Consider the following 16,596-nt stretch of genomic DNA (forward strand, 5'->3'; position numbering starts at 1 on the left):
TGAAAGTCTCCCTCTTTCGGAGATTTTAATTTTATAGTTGTAACACTGTCCCCCAGTAATACAGGATGGGTGTCTGTGTGTAAGCTATTACAGAAATGAAAATGCCATAAATCACCATGACAGTTCATAAGCATATTCAGGAGGAATCAAAAATGTGCTTTTCACTAAGGTTCTCAATATTAATTCTTAGAAGTAACAACCTACAGAATCTATCTTAATGGGAAAGAATTATGTGTAGCAGTCAAGAACTCCAACAGGCTTTGGAGTCAGAGAGAGCTAGGTTTGAGTCTGTGATTTTTTTTGCTTTGTGGCCTTGGGCAAGCTACTTAATTTTACACTGTGCTTCAGTTTCTTCTTATGTAAAATGAAATTATAATACTATCTCATAGGGTTGTTCCAAGGACAAAACAAGATAATGCATGTAAAATCAGAGTGCACGGCACATAGAAAAAGCTGAATAGTCATCAGATACCATTACTATGATTATTATTAATTATGGTTGTTCAAGATATATATACCTGATGTGTAATTACATTGAAAGAATGCTTAACTCTGTAATACTAAAAAAAGTGGATCCTAATAGAAGCTCTTCTTGTTTCATCTATTTTATAAACATAAATGATCAATGAAGAAAAAATTGCTATTTTAAGGATTTTCTTTGTATTTGTCACAAAGATCACCATTTATCTTACAGGAAAGAACTTTTTATTAACTATATGACAATGTTTACACACAATACATAAATGTTTTCGAAACCGTAAGGTTCTTTTATAATTGCAATATCATTTTCAAGCAAGCATGGTGTAACCTTAAATAGTACATCATTCAGATTTTTTTTTTTTTTTAAAGAGATAGCCCTCTTAAGGGGTCATTTCACCATATAATTGTCCATTAAGTATTTGTAGTAAAACTGGATTCCTAATAGTTCAGCATATGGATGGTTCCTCGACTGCCTGGGCACCCTCTGTTACAGCTTTGACACACTTGGCCATTGTTTGTGAGGCTCTGCTAATAGAATCTGTAAAGATATTAAGAAAACATGCATTTTGACAATACAGTTTTTTAAAAGGTACATGGCAAAGCTTTAAGGTTGTGAATATTCAGAGGAAAAAAAGATTATGAGGCTCTATGTAATTATATGTAAATTTTCTGAGATCAACCAACAAATTCAAATTTAACCTTCTTGGTTAAATGATTTTAGTAAGTACTCCTAAGAATGTAGCCATACAATGTATCAGTATGCAACCATTAAGAATATTATAGAAAAATACAGGAAAAATATGAACATAGGTTTATAGAAAAATATGGACACAGGAAAAACATGCATACATACTTGTGTTAAACAAAGGTTACAAAACAAAACAGCATGTGTACTAAAACCACTTAAATGAATGGTAAAATCGTATGATAATTATAATTGTTTATTATATCTCAATAAAGTTGTTAAAAATGACTGCAAAGTATGTGAATAATCTCAAAAATTGTTTAAGTAAAAAGTATATGTATATATCCATGGAAGACCACTGACCAAGTTGATAAAAATAAATGTAGATATTTCTAGTTAGTGAGATCATAATGACTTTTCTTTGTTCTTTCGAGATCAGGTATGAATTCTACATTGAACACAAAACATTCATAACATAACTGAAAAACCTATTGAAAATAATCTTAGACAGAAACTGTACCAAAAATTTTAAATAAACTCCTGCCTGCTCTTAGGTAGCAGATTATTTAAAGTCATCTAACTATATCAACTACCTAATAAACTAGATATTCTATCAACTGCAGTAAGATCTGCAATAAAGTTGCCTCACTTTCTACATTCTTAAAAACATCTCTAACAATTTATATCAGAACCACTGTTTAACTAATGTTTCTTGTCTGAATGTTTTGAATCTTCATTCTGCAATTCTCAGAAAAACCTTCACAGTTGTTGCCATTTTGAAAAACCCTCCCTTATAACTACACACCTAGTGCTTTCTATATAACAGTAAATATTTCATATTCAAAATTTAACTCTTCCTGGATGTTCAAACTTTACTGTTATTTCTATTACTGATTAGTTCTAGAAGTAAACAAAAAATTAGAGTAAAATAAAAAAATACGAATTACATTAATTCAGATATTTGAAAACCATCTTAAAGAATTAATATATCAAACTACCAAATACAGGCTGGAATGTTAAATTAGGGGATTTGATTACTTCCCATGATTTTATAGACATGTTGACAAAAACAACTTTGGTAAGGGACCAAAATTGATGGGGACTACAGTTACATACCTGTCATGTAGAAGTCTTTTATTGTTAGCTGAGGTGGGACAAGTGGTTCAGCAAGCAGTTGCTGATTCACTAGCTGCAAAAAAGAGAAGTGATCATTAAAGTAGAGAAAACTGGTACTATTAAACCACTGATTATGCCATTATGAAAACTGCATACAGACAAGTTTTTATTACCTTGGAGAGTTCATTTGCTTGCTGGAAGTAATTAGCTCCTTCGACATCATCATATCGAACAAGATTAGGAGAGACTTCTTCCAATCTGTTCCTCACTTGACTGAGAGTATCATATGGCAGAGTTATACCAGCAATCTATAACATATCAGGTCCCCCAAATGAAACAGGCTTTAATACTTAGAAATTTCAAATTGCAACTATGGTGAAATAATGCAGGATTACTGAAACATCTACTGGTGTCTGTTAGCCACCGCACATTTATTACGCAAGTGGTTAAGTGAGGAACATAACTGTCAAAAATTCTAATTCACAGACAGCTATCAGTACATCAAAAATTTCTCTTTAGAAAATAAGACTTATTATGAAATAAATGATTAGAGAAACAATACTATGTTAACTGAATGTTTCTGCTAACCTGTTATGAATCATATACTAAATCCACAGATGTCAGGGTAATATTTTAAAAATCATGATCATTTACGTCAAAAAGTTAAAAGGGAGATTTTTAAGCAGAATAGTCAACAGTAAAAACACTAATTTCAAACCCCCATTTTCTGAACACATTTTTCCTACAGAGATTAGTCAAATCATTTTTGCATTTCGGATTGGCATGTTCTTTCAACTTTGAAGCTAACAAGCTAACATGTCATACAGCCCTATAGCATGTTCTATCACTAAGAAATGTCTCAAAAAAAAAAAAAAAAAAAATACCTCAGAGAGGGCTCTTATAATTTTCCAGTCTTCTCTTGCCAAGCCGGGAGGAGTGACTGCTACTTTAGTCTGTTGAGCTCTGCCCTCGGTATTGACATAAGTCGCAGACTTCTCTGTGTAAGCAGCTCCTGGGAGAATAACATCAGCTATAGGAGCTCCCACATCACCATGATGTCCTATAAGAAAATGGAAAATGGCAAACCACATTTTGGTAAAAAACTGATTAGCTATTTTATACATGGTAATTTCACTCTTGTACACATCCTTTTTTTCTTTTAACTTTTTATTTTGAAATAATTTCAAACTTACAGGACAGATGTAAAAATAATACAAAGCCTATACAGAGAATTCAAACATAGCCCCCACCCAGATACCAAGATCTACCAATTTTTAACATTTTGCCACATTTGTTGTTACCAGTCTATGTATCCATCCATCTATCCTTGAATCCATCCACTCATCTGTCCATCTATTTGTCTACTGTCTAAACTTTCAAGAGTAATTTGTGTACATCATGCTTGTTGCACACTTAATACTTCCATGTACATTTCCCAAGACCAAGGATATTCACTTTTGTTAACTACCTTAAGTGAATTATCAACTTCAAGAAATTTAACTGATATAAAATTTACTGTCTATATTCCAATTTTTTCCATTTGTCCTGAAGGGCATTTTTTCTATTATTAGATCCAATCCAGGAACATGTATTGCATTTAACTGTCATTTTCTCTTTAGTCCCTTTTTTTTTAAATTGTGGAAACATATATACAACAAAAACTTTCCCATCTCAACCAGTCCCAAGCATACAATTCAGTGGAATTAATCACATTTATAATGTTACACTACTTTCATCATCATTTATCACCAGAACTTTCCCTTCACCTCAAAAAGAAATCCTACACGTATTATGCATTAATCTCCATATCCGACTCCTCCCTGCATATTCTAGATACTTCACGTAAGCGGAATCATACAATATCTGTCCGTTTATGTCTGAATAATTTTACTGAACACAATGTCTTCAAGGTTCATCGGTGTATAGCATGTACCACAACTTCATTCTTTTAAAGGCTGAGTAATATTCCATTTTATATATACATCACACATTTTGTTTATCCATTTATCTGCTGTTGGATATTTGGGTTCCTTTCCCCTTTAGTTATTGTGAATAATGCTGCGATAACACTGGTGCACAGGTGTGACTCTCCTTTCAATTCTTTTGGGTATATACCTAGAAGTGAGATTGCTGGGTTATTGGTAATTCCATACTTAACTTCCTGAGAAATCGCCAACTCTTTTCCACAGTAACTGCACCATTTTATGTCCCACCAACAATGTAAAGGTTCCTATTTCTCCACATGCTTGCCAGCACATGTTACTCTCCGGTTTTCTAATAGTAGCAATTCTAGTGGGTGTGAGGTGGTATCTCATTGTGATCTTGATTTGCATTTCCCCTAATGGCCAATGATGTTGAGCATCTCTTCATGTCTTTTGGCCTTTCATATATCCTCTTTGGAGAAATAACCATTCAAGTCCTTGGCCCATTTTTTAATTGGGTCATTTATCATTTTGTTCTTGAGTTGTAGGATTTCTTTATATATATTTTTTTATATATTAATTTATCAGATAAATGGTTTCCAAGTATTTTCTCCCATTCTATTGGTTGTCTTTTCACTTTCTTAATCTTAATGTCCTTATATGCACAAGTTTTTAATTTTAATGATGTCCAATTTATGTTTTCTTTTGTTGTTACTTGTGCTTTGTGTATATATTCTTTTAAAATCCCATATTTTAAATTACAAAAGTATCTTTACAATTAAAACAATACAGTACTGAAATAATTTAAAGTAAAAATTAAAGCCCACCTCACCCAATTCAACACCCTTCCCAAAGAGAATTACTGCTAAAGAATTTGCTATATCTTTTCAAGACTATTTTATGCAAATACAAAAATAAAAAAAAAAAAAATGGATATAATATTGTTCAGGCATATGTAATGGGTAACTCAAGCCAGTGTTTCTTTAGATACTTATAAAATGGAAATGTTCAGAGGTACCAGTTAAGTGAAATCTGGTAAGGTAAACTGAAATGGAGGAATGCAAAGTGTAAAACAGGAATATAATAATAATAATACTAAAAAGGGTATGGATAGAAAATTATAGAAAATATTATGTTAAAAGACTCTCCCCTATTAATAGTTTAAATGTTAAAAGACAAAAGTTTCACAAAAAGAAACAAAAGCTTTAGTAATATATTTGAATCAAGAGAAAGTTATAGAGCAAAATATAAAGTTTCATGCTATTTCTCTATATATGTTTGTATATGCATATGAAATTGTATGACATATGTATATTAAAACTGTCATCAATGATTATCTCTGGAAATGACTAGGGAACAGGATTTTAGTTTATGCATTTTGTTTAACTTGACGAAACTAAAGATACAAAACACTATTTAATGCTTTGCATGTACCATGGCACAAAAAGGAGGGCTATGATAAATTTATGATGTTTATATGTAAAATGAGTTGGAAAGTTATCCAACAGTATTCCCTGTAAAATACCCAGGAATACCCTGCATTCTATTTATTCCAGGAAAATTTGATTACACTTACAATGACTGAGTTTAAGAAAAGGAGACCAATGCAAAAAGCCAAAGGAATACTATGTTTAACTATGTTTATTAAATGTCCCGTAGCACACGATGAAATTAACTTAGGATGAAACTTAGAATGTTTTAAGGTTTTTAGTTACCTAAAAATTTCTTTTGTTGAAAAGGTGACATTCTAAAGAGACAAAGTCAAACTATTATCACTTATCTCTGTCATTTTCTCTGAAGGTAATGTTAATTGGATTTTGTTTTCTTAAGCTATAAATTTCTCCTTATATAAGTAATCCCATTTTTTACAGAACTCAAGTGGTCATTAAAACTTTTTACGATATTTTTATATAAAAGTGCTTTCCTCTGATTAAATAAAGTTGACTTTTAATGTCTCCATAACATTCCTTTGTATAAATAAACCCATAATTTAGCCATTCCTGAACTAAGTATTTAGATTGTTTCTAATTCTTTGTTATTTAATTACATCAGGTAATAATTCTTAATAGCGGTATCAACTAGGTAACTAATAAAAACTATGGTTTGGATAAAAAACAACTTGTGGTAATTACTGAATAGGAAATGTTCAGTCCACTAAATATAATGCAGAACAGTTTCCAAAATACATTATATATATATTGTTCTCTTCTGTTTCTGGTGTCCGAGATGCTACTTACCTTGATAAATAATGAAACAATCCTTTGGCAAATCCTGTCGGGTAATACAACCTCCATCTGCTCCCAGGAGAAACAGCACTTTGGGAGGATTCTTCCGAATTGCTTCCACTCCAGGTTTATAGCCAAGGTCCAAAGCGGCTACTTGGCTTGCAATCCTGTACAATTATGGAATTTTAGCATACTTGCAGAGTTTTCAATGTAAAAAAATAAGTGATCCTTGGTATGCTACCTAGTCTTGTTGCTAGTCAATGCTGACAAAGACTTCCCTGCTCTTTTCTTGCCCACTTAAACAAAGATGTCAAAAACAGAAGTACTTGTCTTTTGCTGTTTTGAGAATGTCAAAAAGAAAAGAAACCCACAATGCTTAGGCTACTGGGCCTCTTCATGAGATAAAATTTAATGGAATAATCTGGAAACTTTAAGCCAATGGCAATTGCCTTAAGGTAGTTATCATTCAGTACAGTAAAGCGTAAAACACGATAACCTAAACATACTCGTTAAAAAAAAAAACTGATGATTTAAAAAACCAAAAAGGAGGAATTGAAAAAACCACTCATAAAATGAAAATCCAGAGAAAACCATAATTAGTTTGTTGGTGCATGTCCTTAAGGAATTTTTTATGAATATGTAATATTACTCATATAAGCAGAAAACAATCTTTTCAATAAGAGATATGGAATAACTATATTTTAGATAACAGGGAGACTGCTGTAGTCTCCTATCATTAACTTTCTAGCAATGGTAGCTATTCTGAGAACCTATTATGTATAAAGGTAGCTTGGTCTTTTATCTATTTATTAAGGCAGGTCAAGGAAATTCTTACACCCCTGACTAGATACTGCTGCTTTGTCAACTCTGCAGGTTACCTGATTTGAGTAAAGAGGAATTAACGCTTGGGCTGAATCAAATCATCATCTCTACTATGATTTTTTTCAGATTGACACAGATCTGTCTTGCTTTTCCTAAGAATATATTATCCTGATATGTGACCAATGGACTAAACCCTTCCAAAAGCAGTGGCTTAAAATGGAGAAGACAATGACAAAGGGTTTTCAAGGCAGCCTCTTCTGTCACTCACTGACAGTTAAGTCAGTTGTCTCACAAGGAAGGAATAAAGCAAAAAGCTGACAGTAAAAAAGGAAGGATGGAGGACTAAGCAAATGGGGAGATAAAACAGGTGAACATTTTTGTGTTTTAATAAGTATTTAATATAAAAAAGACAAGAAATATAATGACCAAGTGGGATTTAACCCAGGAATGCAAGCTTGGCTCGACATATGAAAATCAATCAATATAATCTACCATATTAACAGAAAAAAGGGAAAAAACCACATGATCATCACAATAGATACAGTAAAAACATTTTAAAAAATCCAAGACCCTTTCAACAAACTAGGAATAGTAGAGAACTTCCTCAACCTGATAAAGGGCATATATGAAGAATGCACAGCTACCATCATACTTCATAGTGAGACTGAAAGCTTTCCCTCCAAGGTAAGGATGGTGACTCTTGCCACTTCTATTCACATTGCATTGGTGGGTCTAGTCAGGACAATTAGACAAGAAAAAGAAATAAAAGGCTAAAAGGCATCCAGATTGAAAATGAAGAAATAAAACTATCTCTATTTGCAGAGAAAAGAGAGAAAGCCCTAAGGAATCCACTAAAAAACCATAAACAATTAGAACTAATAAACCAACAATATGAAGGTTGCAGGATATGAGAGCAACATAAAAAAATCAATTGTATTTCTATATACAAACAATGAAAAATCTGAAAATGTAATTAAGAAAACAATCCCATTTACAGGAGCACCCAAAAGAATAAAACAGCTAGTAATGAATTTAACAAAAGAAGTATAAGACCTGTACAATGAAACTATAAATTAAAGACCTTAATAAATAAAAAGATATCCCATGCTCATGGATTACAAGACTTTAATATTATTAAGATAGCAACACTCCCCAAAGTTCTAAGTGTTTTTTCTGTCTGCCCCAATAGCTCTACTTTCAGACATTAATCCTATGGAAATAATTTACATTTCAAAGATATCTGTAAATCACTGCATTATTTATAATAGTTAAAAACTAGCATAAATGTAAGAGTGAATAAGAAGGAAATGGTTAAAAATTATAGCATATGTATGATAGTAAATAGCTATTAAAGTTTATCTTTATAAAGAATTCCTAATCAGAGAAGGATTTCTTATTTGGTAATGTAAACCTATTAAAACCAGGACACAGAATTGTACACACAATATGATTCCAATTACATAACTTAAAAACTTCCACATACAGAAAAAAGACCAGAAGAAAATGCACCAAAATATTACTATCTGCAGAAAGTGGAATAAAGATCATTTCCATTTTCTTTCATATTCTTCTCTCTCCAACTTTTCTAAAATAACCTTATATCACTGATATAGTAAAAAATGAAAAAACTTTACTTCAGCTGAGCTATTACGTTAACTTATATTTTTATCACTTAATCAAAGTCAGATGACTTTTTAGAACTTTTGAACCAAGGTATACAAATATGATTCAGATTCTCAAGTATTTGCTTTCTTCTCTGCACTCACTGCTATTTCAGGCATTTTTAATATTAGTTATTGTCCTGGGTTCTTCTCACACAGAGAGTGAAAAGTTTCTGTTTTACATCTGTAACACAGGTAACAATGCTAATATTAAGTTGCTTACCAATCTAAAACTGACAGTATATCAGGAATACATATACACAAAATGACCTGAATTTTAGAATATAAAATAATTACTCAACAAACCTATGAAGGATATTCATAACTTTCCAATTACCAGTGACACCACTATTCATCCGAATCTTCTGTGCAATGCTGCAAACAGCTGCAAGAATTGCAGCTCCATCATTTCTTTGGAGTGCAGAACTGCCTACAACCACCATTGGTTTTTTAGCTTCCTTTAGAACCTAATTTAAAGAAAAGAATTTTTATTTAAAAATATTACAAGTAATATAACTCTAACCAAATCTGCATTTACAATATGTTGTCCTAAGTTTTAGGTCTAACATGAACATCTTTGATTTGCTAGCCAACATATGATCATATATACAACCTGATTTGGTATCATTTTAATCAAAAATATCTTAGCAATGCTACTATGAAATGGCTAAATGAATATCAAATGAATCAAATTTTTCTAAAAGTAAAGGCATTGGGAATAAAGACCTACCAAGTATCATTTGGTTGGAATCACTATGTGCAGGCCACAGAAAAATTGGGAATGTCTCTATCGAGACTCAGATGATACTGAAGAACAGTAGAAACAATGAAGTACCATGTCTACTGTCTCCTATCTACCCACCACCCCACAGACAGTGAGGAGAAAGCAGAGGAAGCAATGTTCACCTGATCATAATGTAGGATTACCTACAATTTAAGGGCAGTGGTTTTCAAAGCATAGTCACTTTCTGAATGCAAAAAACTGAAGAAGAGGCAGGCCCTACCCCAAGCAAGATTATGGAGTGAGATACTTCAGAGCTCCATCTACCCACAGAAGCTTTGAACTACAGGAACTGGCAGAAAAATTGTTCTCAAAGCTCCAGAAAACAGTTAAAGGACTGCAGTAACAGGGCAAGGGCTGAAATAAAATAAGCTTCAGTAGCAGAGAGATTCCAAAAGGAGCTGAGAGGTCACTCTGGTGGGCACTCTTACGCACAATTTAGACAACCCTTTTTAGGTTCTAAAGAATTGGGGTAGCTGGTGGTGGATACCTGAAACTATCAAACTACAACCCAGAACCCATGAATCTCGAAGACAATTGTATAAAAATGTAGCTTATGAGGGGTGACAATGGGATTGGGAAAACCATAAGGACCACACTCCCCTTTGTCTAGTTTATGGATGGATGAGTAGAAAAATACGGGAAGGAAACAAACAAACAAACAGACAAAGGTACCCAGTGTTCTTTTTTACTTCAATTGCTCTTTTTCACTTTAATTATTATTCTTATTATTTTTGTGTGTGTGCTAATGAAGGTGTCAGGGATTGATTTAGGTGATGAATGTACAACTACGCAATGGTACTGTGAACAATCGAATGTACGATTTGTTTTGTATGACTGCATGGTATGTGACTATATCTCAATAAAATGAAGATTAAAAACAAACAAACAAACAAACAAACAAAAAAACTGGTAGGATCTTGTGGCTTCCTGGCTGGCCCCTCCTCCACCTCACCAGATCAGCATGAAACCAGCCCACCCTCCCAGTGTGGATCCCTGGTCCTGATTCTGGAGAGAGCAGAGTAACCTTTATGTGCATACTGGGAGCATATTTGTCTGGTCCAATCTGTCTGGTGGTGGCCTGAGGGACTCACTGTCCCAGAACTTGTCCTGTGTGTAGAAGACAGCTTATAGAGCTCTACTGAAGAGTGCTGTGAGAAAGCAATCAAGTGGTTGGCTGCCTGGGGCATGGGATTGCTGTCTGCAGGACATAGAGTGCAATGCCTGGACCATCAAGAAACTATTTCCCCTATGTAAACAGGGGAATTCCTGGGGCCACATGCACATGCCCAAGACAAGATGCATGTGCAGAAAAGATCAGGGAGATCCTTTACTTTGGCCTGGAGGTATTCTCTGAACTCATTTTGCGTATAAAACCTGAAGGAGAACACTTGCACAGGTTAATCTGCAAAGACTGGGAAAGGTGTAGGTTTCTTTCTCTGTCTTCTTTTTTTTTTCTTGTTAATTCTTGGCATTCAAGGAAAGTTCTGTCCCAACATTAGCTGGATACAGATGCCTGAATTTAAATTCCAGCGATAACACATTAAATACCAAAGTCCATGTTTCAACAAAAGGTTACAAAACATACAGATAAACAAGAAACAATAGCCAAAGCAAAAGAGAAGATAAAAGCATTAGACACCATCAGTAAGGAGAAACAAACCCGGGGCCTGCAAATAAAAACGTCCTAAATATGCTCACAGACCTAAAGGAAAACACAAAGAACTAAAGGAAATAAGGAAAATGAAAGATGAATACAAAGAGACTGTCAATAAAGACATGGAAATTATGAAAAGGAATCAAATGGAGGTGAAGAGCACAGTAAAAGAAATTAAAAACTTCCTAGAGGGATTCAACTGCAGCTTGGGGCTGACGAAAAAAAAGAATCGGTGAAGATAACTGAAGATAAGACAAATGAAATAATTCAGTCTGAGGACCAGAAAAAAGAATGAAAAAAAAAGTGAACAGAGCCTGAGGAATCTGTGGGACACTATCAAGCATACCAATATACACACTGAGGGAGTCCCAGGATGAAAAGAAAGAGAGATAGAGGCAGAGAGAATATTTAAAGAAATAATGGCTGAAAACATCCCAAATTTAATGAAAGACATGAATATTCACATCCAAGACATTCAACAAACTCCCAACAGGACAAACTCAAACAGACCCATACTGTGGCATGTTACAATCAAATTCAAATGTCACAAATACTGAAAACCACAAGAGAGAAGTAATGTGTCATGTACAAAGGAGTGTCGATTAAGATTCAGTTCTAGTTTCACCAATATTTGTTTTGGAGTGGTGGGATTTATCCCAGGTTCTATACTGCTATTATTTTTACCAATAATCACATATTGTTACTGCAAAAACAATGAAGAAATTAAATAATTAAAAACCAGAACGAGTAGATACATATAACTCAAAAGCACCTGGTTGAATGGGTGGCTTCCAGAAACAATGTCTTGAAGAATTTGGGGAGAGTCTCCCAGATGGTCATATCTGTAAGTCAAATCCACTGGACTGCCTATGAGTGCCACTTTTAAGTCATTATGAAGCCAGCTGAAATAAAACAACCAAGTTGGTCGAGTTAAGTAAGTTAACACAGTTAATGGTCTCAAGCACATTTAACCTTTATACCTTTCAAAATACTGTTGCAAAAATACATGCCCAGGCAATTCAGTGAATTAATTTGCTAAGTAGGAATGCTAACTATAAGCCAGCTACAAAGATATTATTTTATTATAATTTTATCATTATTATTTATTTTACAATAATTGTTTTTTAACAATTGAAGTTTTTATTTTGCAGTATTTACATGACAGGGTCAGGTATCTTTTAATTACCCATTAAAATAAGACAATTCAAATAAAGTTCATGAAAATATACTACGTTATTCATGTTATCCTCTATAACAGGGAACTATAGTTCTAGCTCTTCCAAAAATAGTTGTAAGTGTGGTGACCCTACATTCTACTTTGTCTAGGACAACGCTGGCATACACCTGTTATCCTGGAGTAATCAATAACTCTGCCTTTCATTCTCAACATTGTCACAGTTAAAAGTGTCCCAATAAATTATATTGTCATGCTATTCATAAGTCACTAAGGTATAAATAAAAAAGATGGAGTGGCATTCTACAAAATAACAGACCTATACTAGACTAAAATGTCAAAAAAAGAGGGGACTAAAACATTGACACTAATTGCATTTTGTGACTCCACACTTGATCCTGGACAGGAAAATTAACTGTTATAAAAGAAATTATGGGAAAATTATTGAAATTTGAATATCAACTGTGGAATGGATAATAGTATTGTTCAATACTAAATTTCTTGATTATATAAGAGAATGTCTTTGTTCTTGGCAAATCTACACTGAGAGATAAAGGGGCATAATGCCTGCAACTTACTCTTAAATGACTCATAAAATTACATTCACATACATATACATGCAGAGAGAGAATTAACAATGCAAATGTGGCAAAAAGTTAACAATTTATTAATTTGGGTGAAAGGTAAAAAAAAGAACATTTCAAGCATCTGTTTTGTAATTTTTGAATTATTTCAAAATAAAAAGCTAACAACATAAATAAAAGATCAATGGGTGGATGCTTATAGAAATTGCCCTCCAATTATCTTTTACAGTCTCGATCCCATTAACATTATAACAAATCAGTTAAACTGTCATGTATCATATAAAACAGAAAAAATTACATTATATAAATATGTTTAAATCCCTGATAAAATATTACTAACCTCTTTCGAATTCTAGCATTAAATAGTGGTGCCTCAAAACGTGGGTTTGTACCAACCAGAAGGACAACGTCTGCCTCTTCCACACCAGCAATTGTAGTATTTAGAAGATAACTGGAACGTAAATCTGTACTAGAAATACAATATATAAAATGGATGTTTATATTAAAATCAATCAATACCAAGAATCTGTGGAATAGTCTCATGTCATCCAACTCATGGCACTCTCAGGAAAAAAAATTTTAATGTATATTCTTAAAATTACACCCAAATCACAGAAACTTATTAATAAATGGATTCTCCTACCTCCTACAGCTCCTGGTTTGGTGGGGTTTTTTTTGTTTTTTTTTTTAAAACAATTATTGAAATAAATTGATATACCATAGAATCTATCTAAAGTGTACAAAGTCTTCTAATAAATTCATAGAGTTGTACATTCATCACCACAAACAATCCTAGAATCTTTTTATCTTCAAGAGGGCTCACTATGTTATAAAGTCCCATGTTTCATCTTCTGACTTTCCTTCTAGTAACATACACAACCCTAAACTTTCCCTTTCAACTACAATCACACCCACAAACCAATGCTGTTAATTACATTCACAATATAAGGTGCTACCATCACATCTATCCATTTCCAAACATTTACAGTCAACTTTATTAAGTATTCTCCACAAATTAAGCATGAGCTCCCCATTCTCTGCCCTCATTCTATCTTCTGATAACCTATGTTCTAGATATTAACACTGTGAGTTTGTTAGTTATATTTAGCTAGTTATTAGTGAGGTCATACAATATTGCCCTTTTGTGTCTGACTAATTTTACTCAACCTAGTGTCCTCAATGTTCATCCATGTAGTCACATGCTTCATAAATTAATTTCTTCTCACGGCTGCAGAATATTCCATCATATGTGTATACCACAATTTGTGTATCCATTCATTGGTTGATGGACACCTGGGTTGCTTCCATTCTTTGGCAATTGTGAATAATGTCACTACGAACATGGGTATACAAATGTCTGTACGTGTCCCTGCTTTCTGTTCTTCTGAGTAGATATAAATAGTAGAAGGATTGACAGGTCATATGGCAGGTCTATACTTCGCTTTCCAAAGAACCACCATCTTCCACAGAGGCTATACCATTCTACATTCCCACCAACATTGATTAAGTGTCCCTATTTATCCACATCCTCTTCAACACTTCCAGTTTTCTGCTTTTTTTTAAGTGGCTATTCAAGTAGGTGTGAAATGATAATTCACAGTAGTTTTGATTTGCATTTCCCTAATAGTGATGTTCAACATCTTTTCAGGTGCTTTTTAGCCATTTGTATACCTCTTTGGAAAAATGTCTATACATGTCTTTTGCCCTTTTTTCACTGGGTTGTTTATCTTTAAATTGTTGAGTTGTAAGATCTCTTTATATATCCTGGATATTATACCCTTATCAGATATGTGGTTTTCAAATATTTTCTCCCATTGAGGAGGCTGCCTTTTTACTCTCTTGATAAAGTTTTTTGAAGCAAGTATTCAATTTTGAGGTGGTCCCATTGATACATTATTAGTTTAGTTGTTTCTGCTTTTGGTATAAGATCTAAGAAACCACTTCTTACAAGATCTTAAAGCTGCTACCCTACATTTTCTTCTAGGAGTTTTATGGTACTGGCTTTTATATTTAGGTCTTTGACCCATTTTGAGTTAACTTTTGCTAGGGTGTGAGACAGAGGGTCCTCATTCATTCCTTTAGATAACAGCTATCCAGTTCTCCTGGCATCATTTTTTGAAGTGACTGTTCTGCCCATTAGTTGGATTTTGTTAGCCTCCTCAAAAATCAATTGACCACAGATGTGAAAGTCTGTTTCTGAACTCTTAATTCAATTCCATTGTTCAATATGTTTATCTTTATGCCAATACCATGCTTTTTTTGAACACTGTAAATCTGTAATATGCTTTAAAGTCAGGAAGTAAGAGACCTCCAACTTCATTTTACTTTTTCAAGACATTTTTGGCTATTTGGGGTTCCGTACCCTTCCAAATAAATGTGGTAATTGGTTTTCCAATTCTACAGAGTAGGCTGTTGAATTTTGTTTTTGTTTTTTTACATTTTAATGAAAACTCTGGCGGTTGGATTTTGATTGGGATTCTGTGGAATCTATAAATCAATTTTAGCAGAATTGACATCCTGACAGTATTGTCTTCAAATCCATGAACGCGGAATGTCCTTCCATTTATTTAGGTCTTCTTTGATTTCTTTTGGCAATATTTTGTAGGTTTCTGAATACAGGTCCTTTACATCCCTAGTTAAGTTTATTCCTAGGTATTTGATTCTTTTAGTTGCTATTGTAAATGGAATTTTTTTCCTGGTTTCCTCCTCAGATTGCTCATTACTAGTGTACAGAAACATCACTGATTTTCACATGTTGATCTTATATCCCACCACTTTGCTGAACTCATTTATTCACTCTAGTAGCTTTGCTGTAGATTTTTTGGTTCTTTCTAGGTATAGAATCATATCAACTGCAAACAGCAAAAGTTTTCCCTTTTCCTATCAAATTTGGATGCCTTGTATTTCTTTTTCTTGACTAACTGCTCTAGTTAGAACTGCTAGCACAGTGCTCATTAACAGTGGTGACAGTGGGCATCCCTGTCTTGCTCCTGATATCAACAGGAAAGCTTTCAGTCTTTCACCCTTGATTATAATGTTAGCTGTGGGTATTTCATATAAGCCTTTTACCATGTTGAGAAAGTTTCCTTCTATTCCTATCTTTTGAAGTGTTTTCATCAAGAAGGGATGCTGGATTTTGTCAAGAGCCTTTTCTATGTCAATAGAAATGATCATATGGTTCTTTTCCTTCTATTTGTTAATGTGGTGTGTTACATTAATTGATATTCTTGTGTTGAACTTCCCTTGCATACCAGGGATAAATCCCAGTTGATCAGGTGCATAATTATTTTAATGCACAGTTGGATTTCACTTGCAAGTATTTTTGCTGAGCATTTTTGTATCAATATTAGAGAGACTAGTCTGCAATTTTCCTTTCTTTTAGTTATCTTTATCTGGTTTTGGTATTAGGTTGATGGTGACTTCATAAAATGAGTTATGTAGTGTTTAACTCCTCTTCAATTGTCTGGAAGAATTTAGCAGAATTGGTAT

General features: G+C 33.4%; 1 protein-coding gene across 3 annotated transcripts in view; it reads right to left on the bottom strand.

Annotated features, from left to right (window-relative positions):
* Positions 1 to 766: 766 nt before the first annotated feature.
* The window catches only part of NDUFS1 (NADH:ubiquinone oxidoreductase core subunit S1), a 43,047-nt gene continuing 27,217 nt past the window's right edge, over positions 767 to 16,596 (bottom strand). For all 3 annotated transcript variants that reach the window (XM_037850072.1, XM_037850074.1, XM_037850071.1), the window contains 8 exons: positions 13,448 to 13,576; positions 12,122 to 12,251; positions 9,218 to 9,378; positions 6,441 to 6,595; positions 3,166 to 3,341; positions 2,455 to 2,589; positions 2,282 to 2,354; positions 767 to 1,018 (listed from right to left, as the gene is read on the bottom strand). In XM_037850072.1, the coding sequence (XP_037706000.1) occupies positions 927 to 1,018; positions 2,282 to 2,354; positions 2,455 to 2,589; positions 3,166 to 3,341; positions 6,441 to 6,595; positions 9,218 to 9,378; positions 12,122 to 12,251; positions 13,448 to 13,576 (1,051 nt within the window). In that variant the 3' untranslated portion in view covers positions 767 to 926. The remainder of the gene's footprint in view (positions 1,019 to 2,281; positions 2,355 to 2,454; positions 2,590 to 3,165; positions 3,342 to 6,440; positions 6,596 to 9,217; positions 9,379 to 12,121; positions 12,252 to 13,447; positions 13,577 to 16,596) is intronic.

The sequence above is a fragment of the Choloepus didactylus genome, chromosome 9, assembly GCF_015220235.1.
Source record: "Choloepus didactylus isolate mChoDid1 chromosome 9, mChoDid1.pri, whole genome shotgun sequence".
NCBI classification, from domain to species: Eukaryota; Metazoa; Chordata; class Mammalia; order Pilosa; family Megalonychidae; genus Choloepus; species Choloepus didactylus.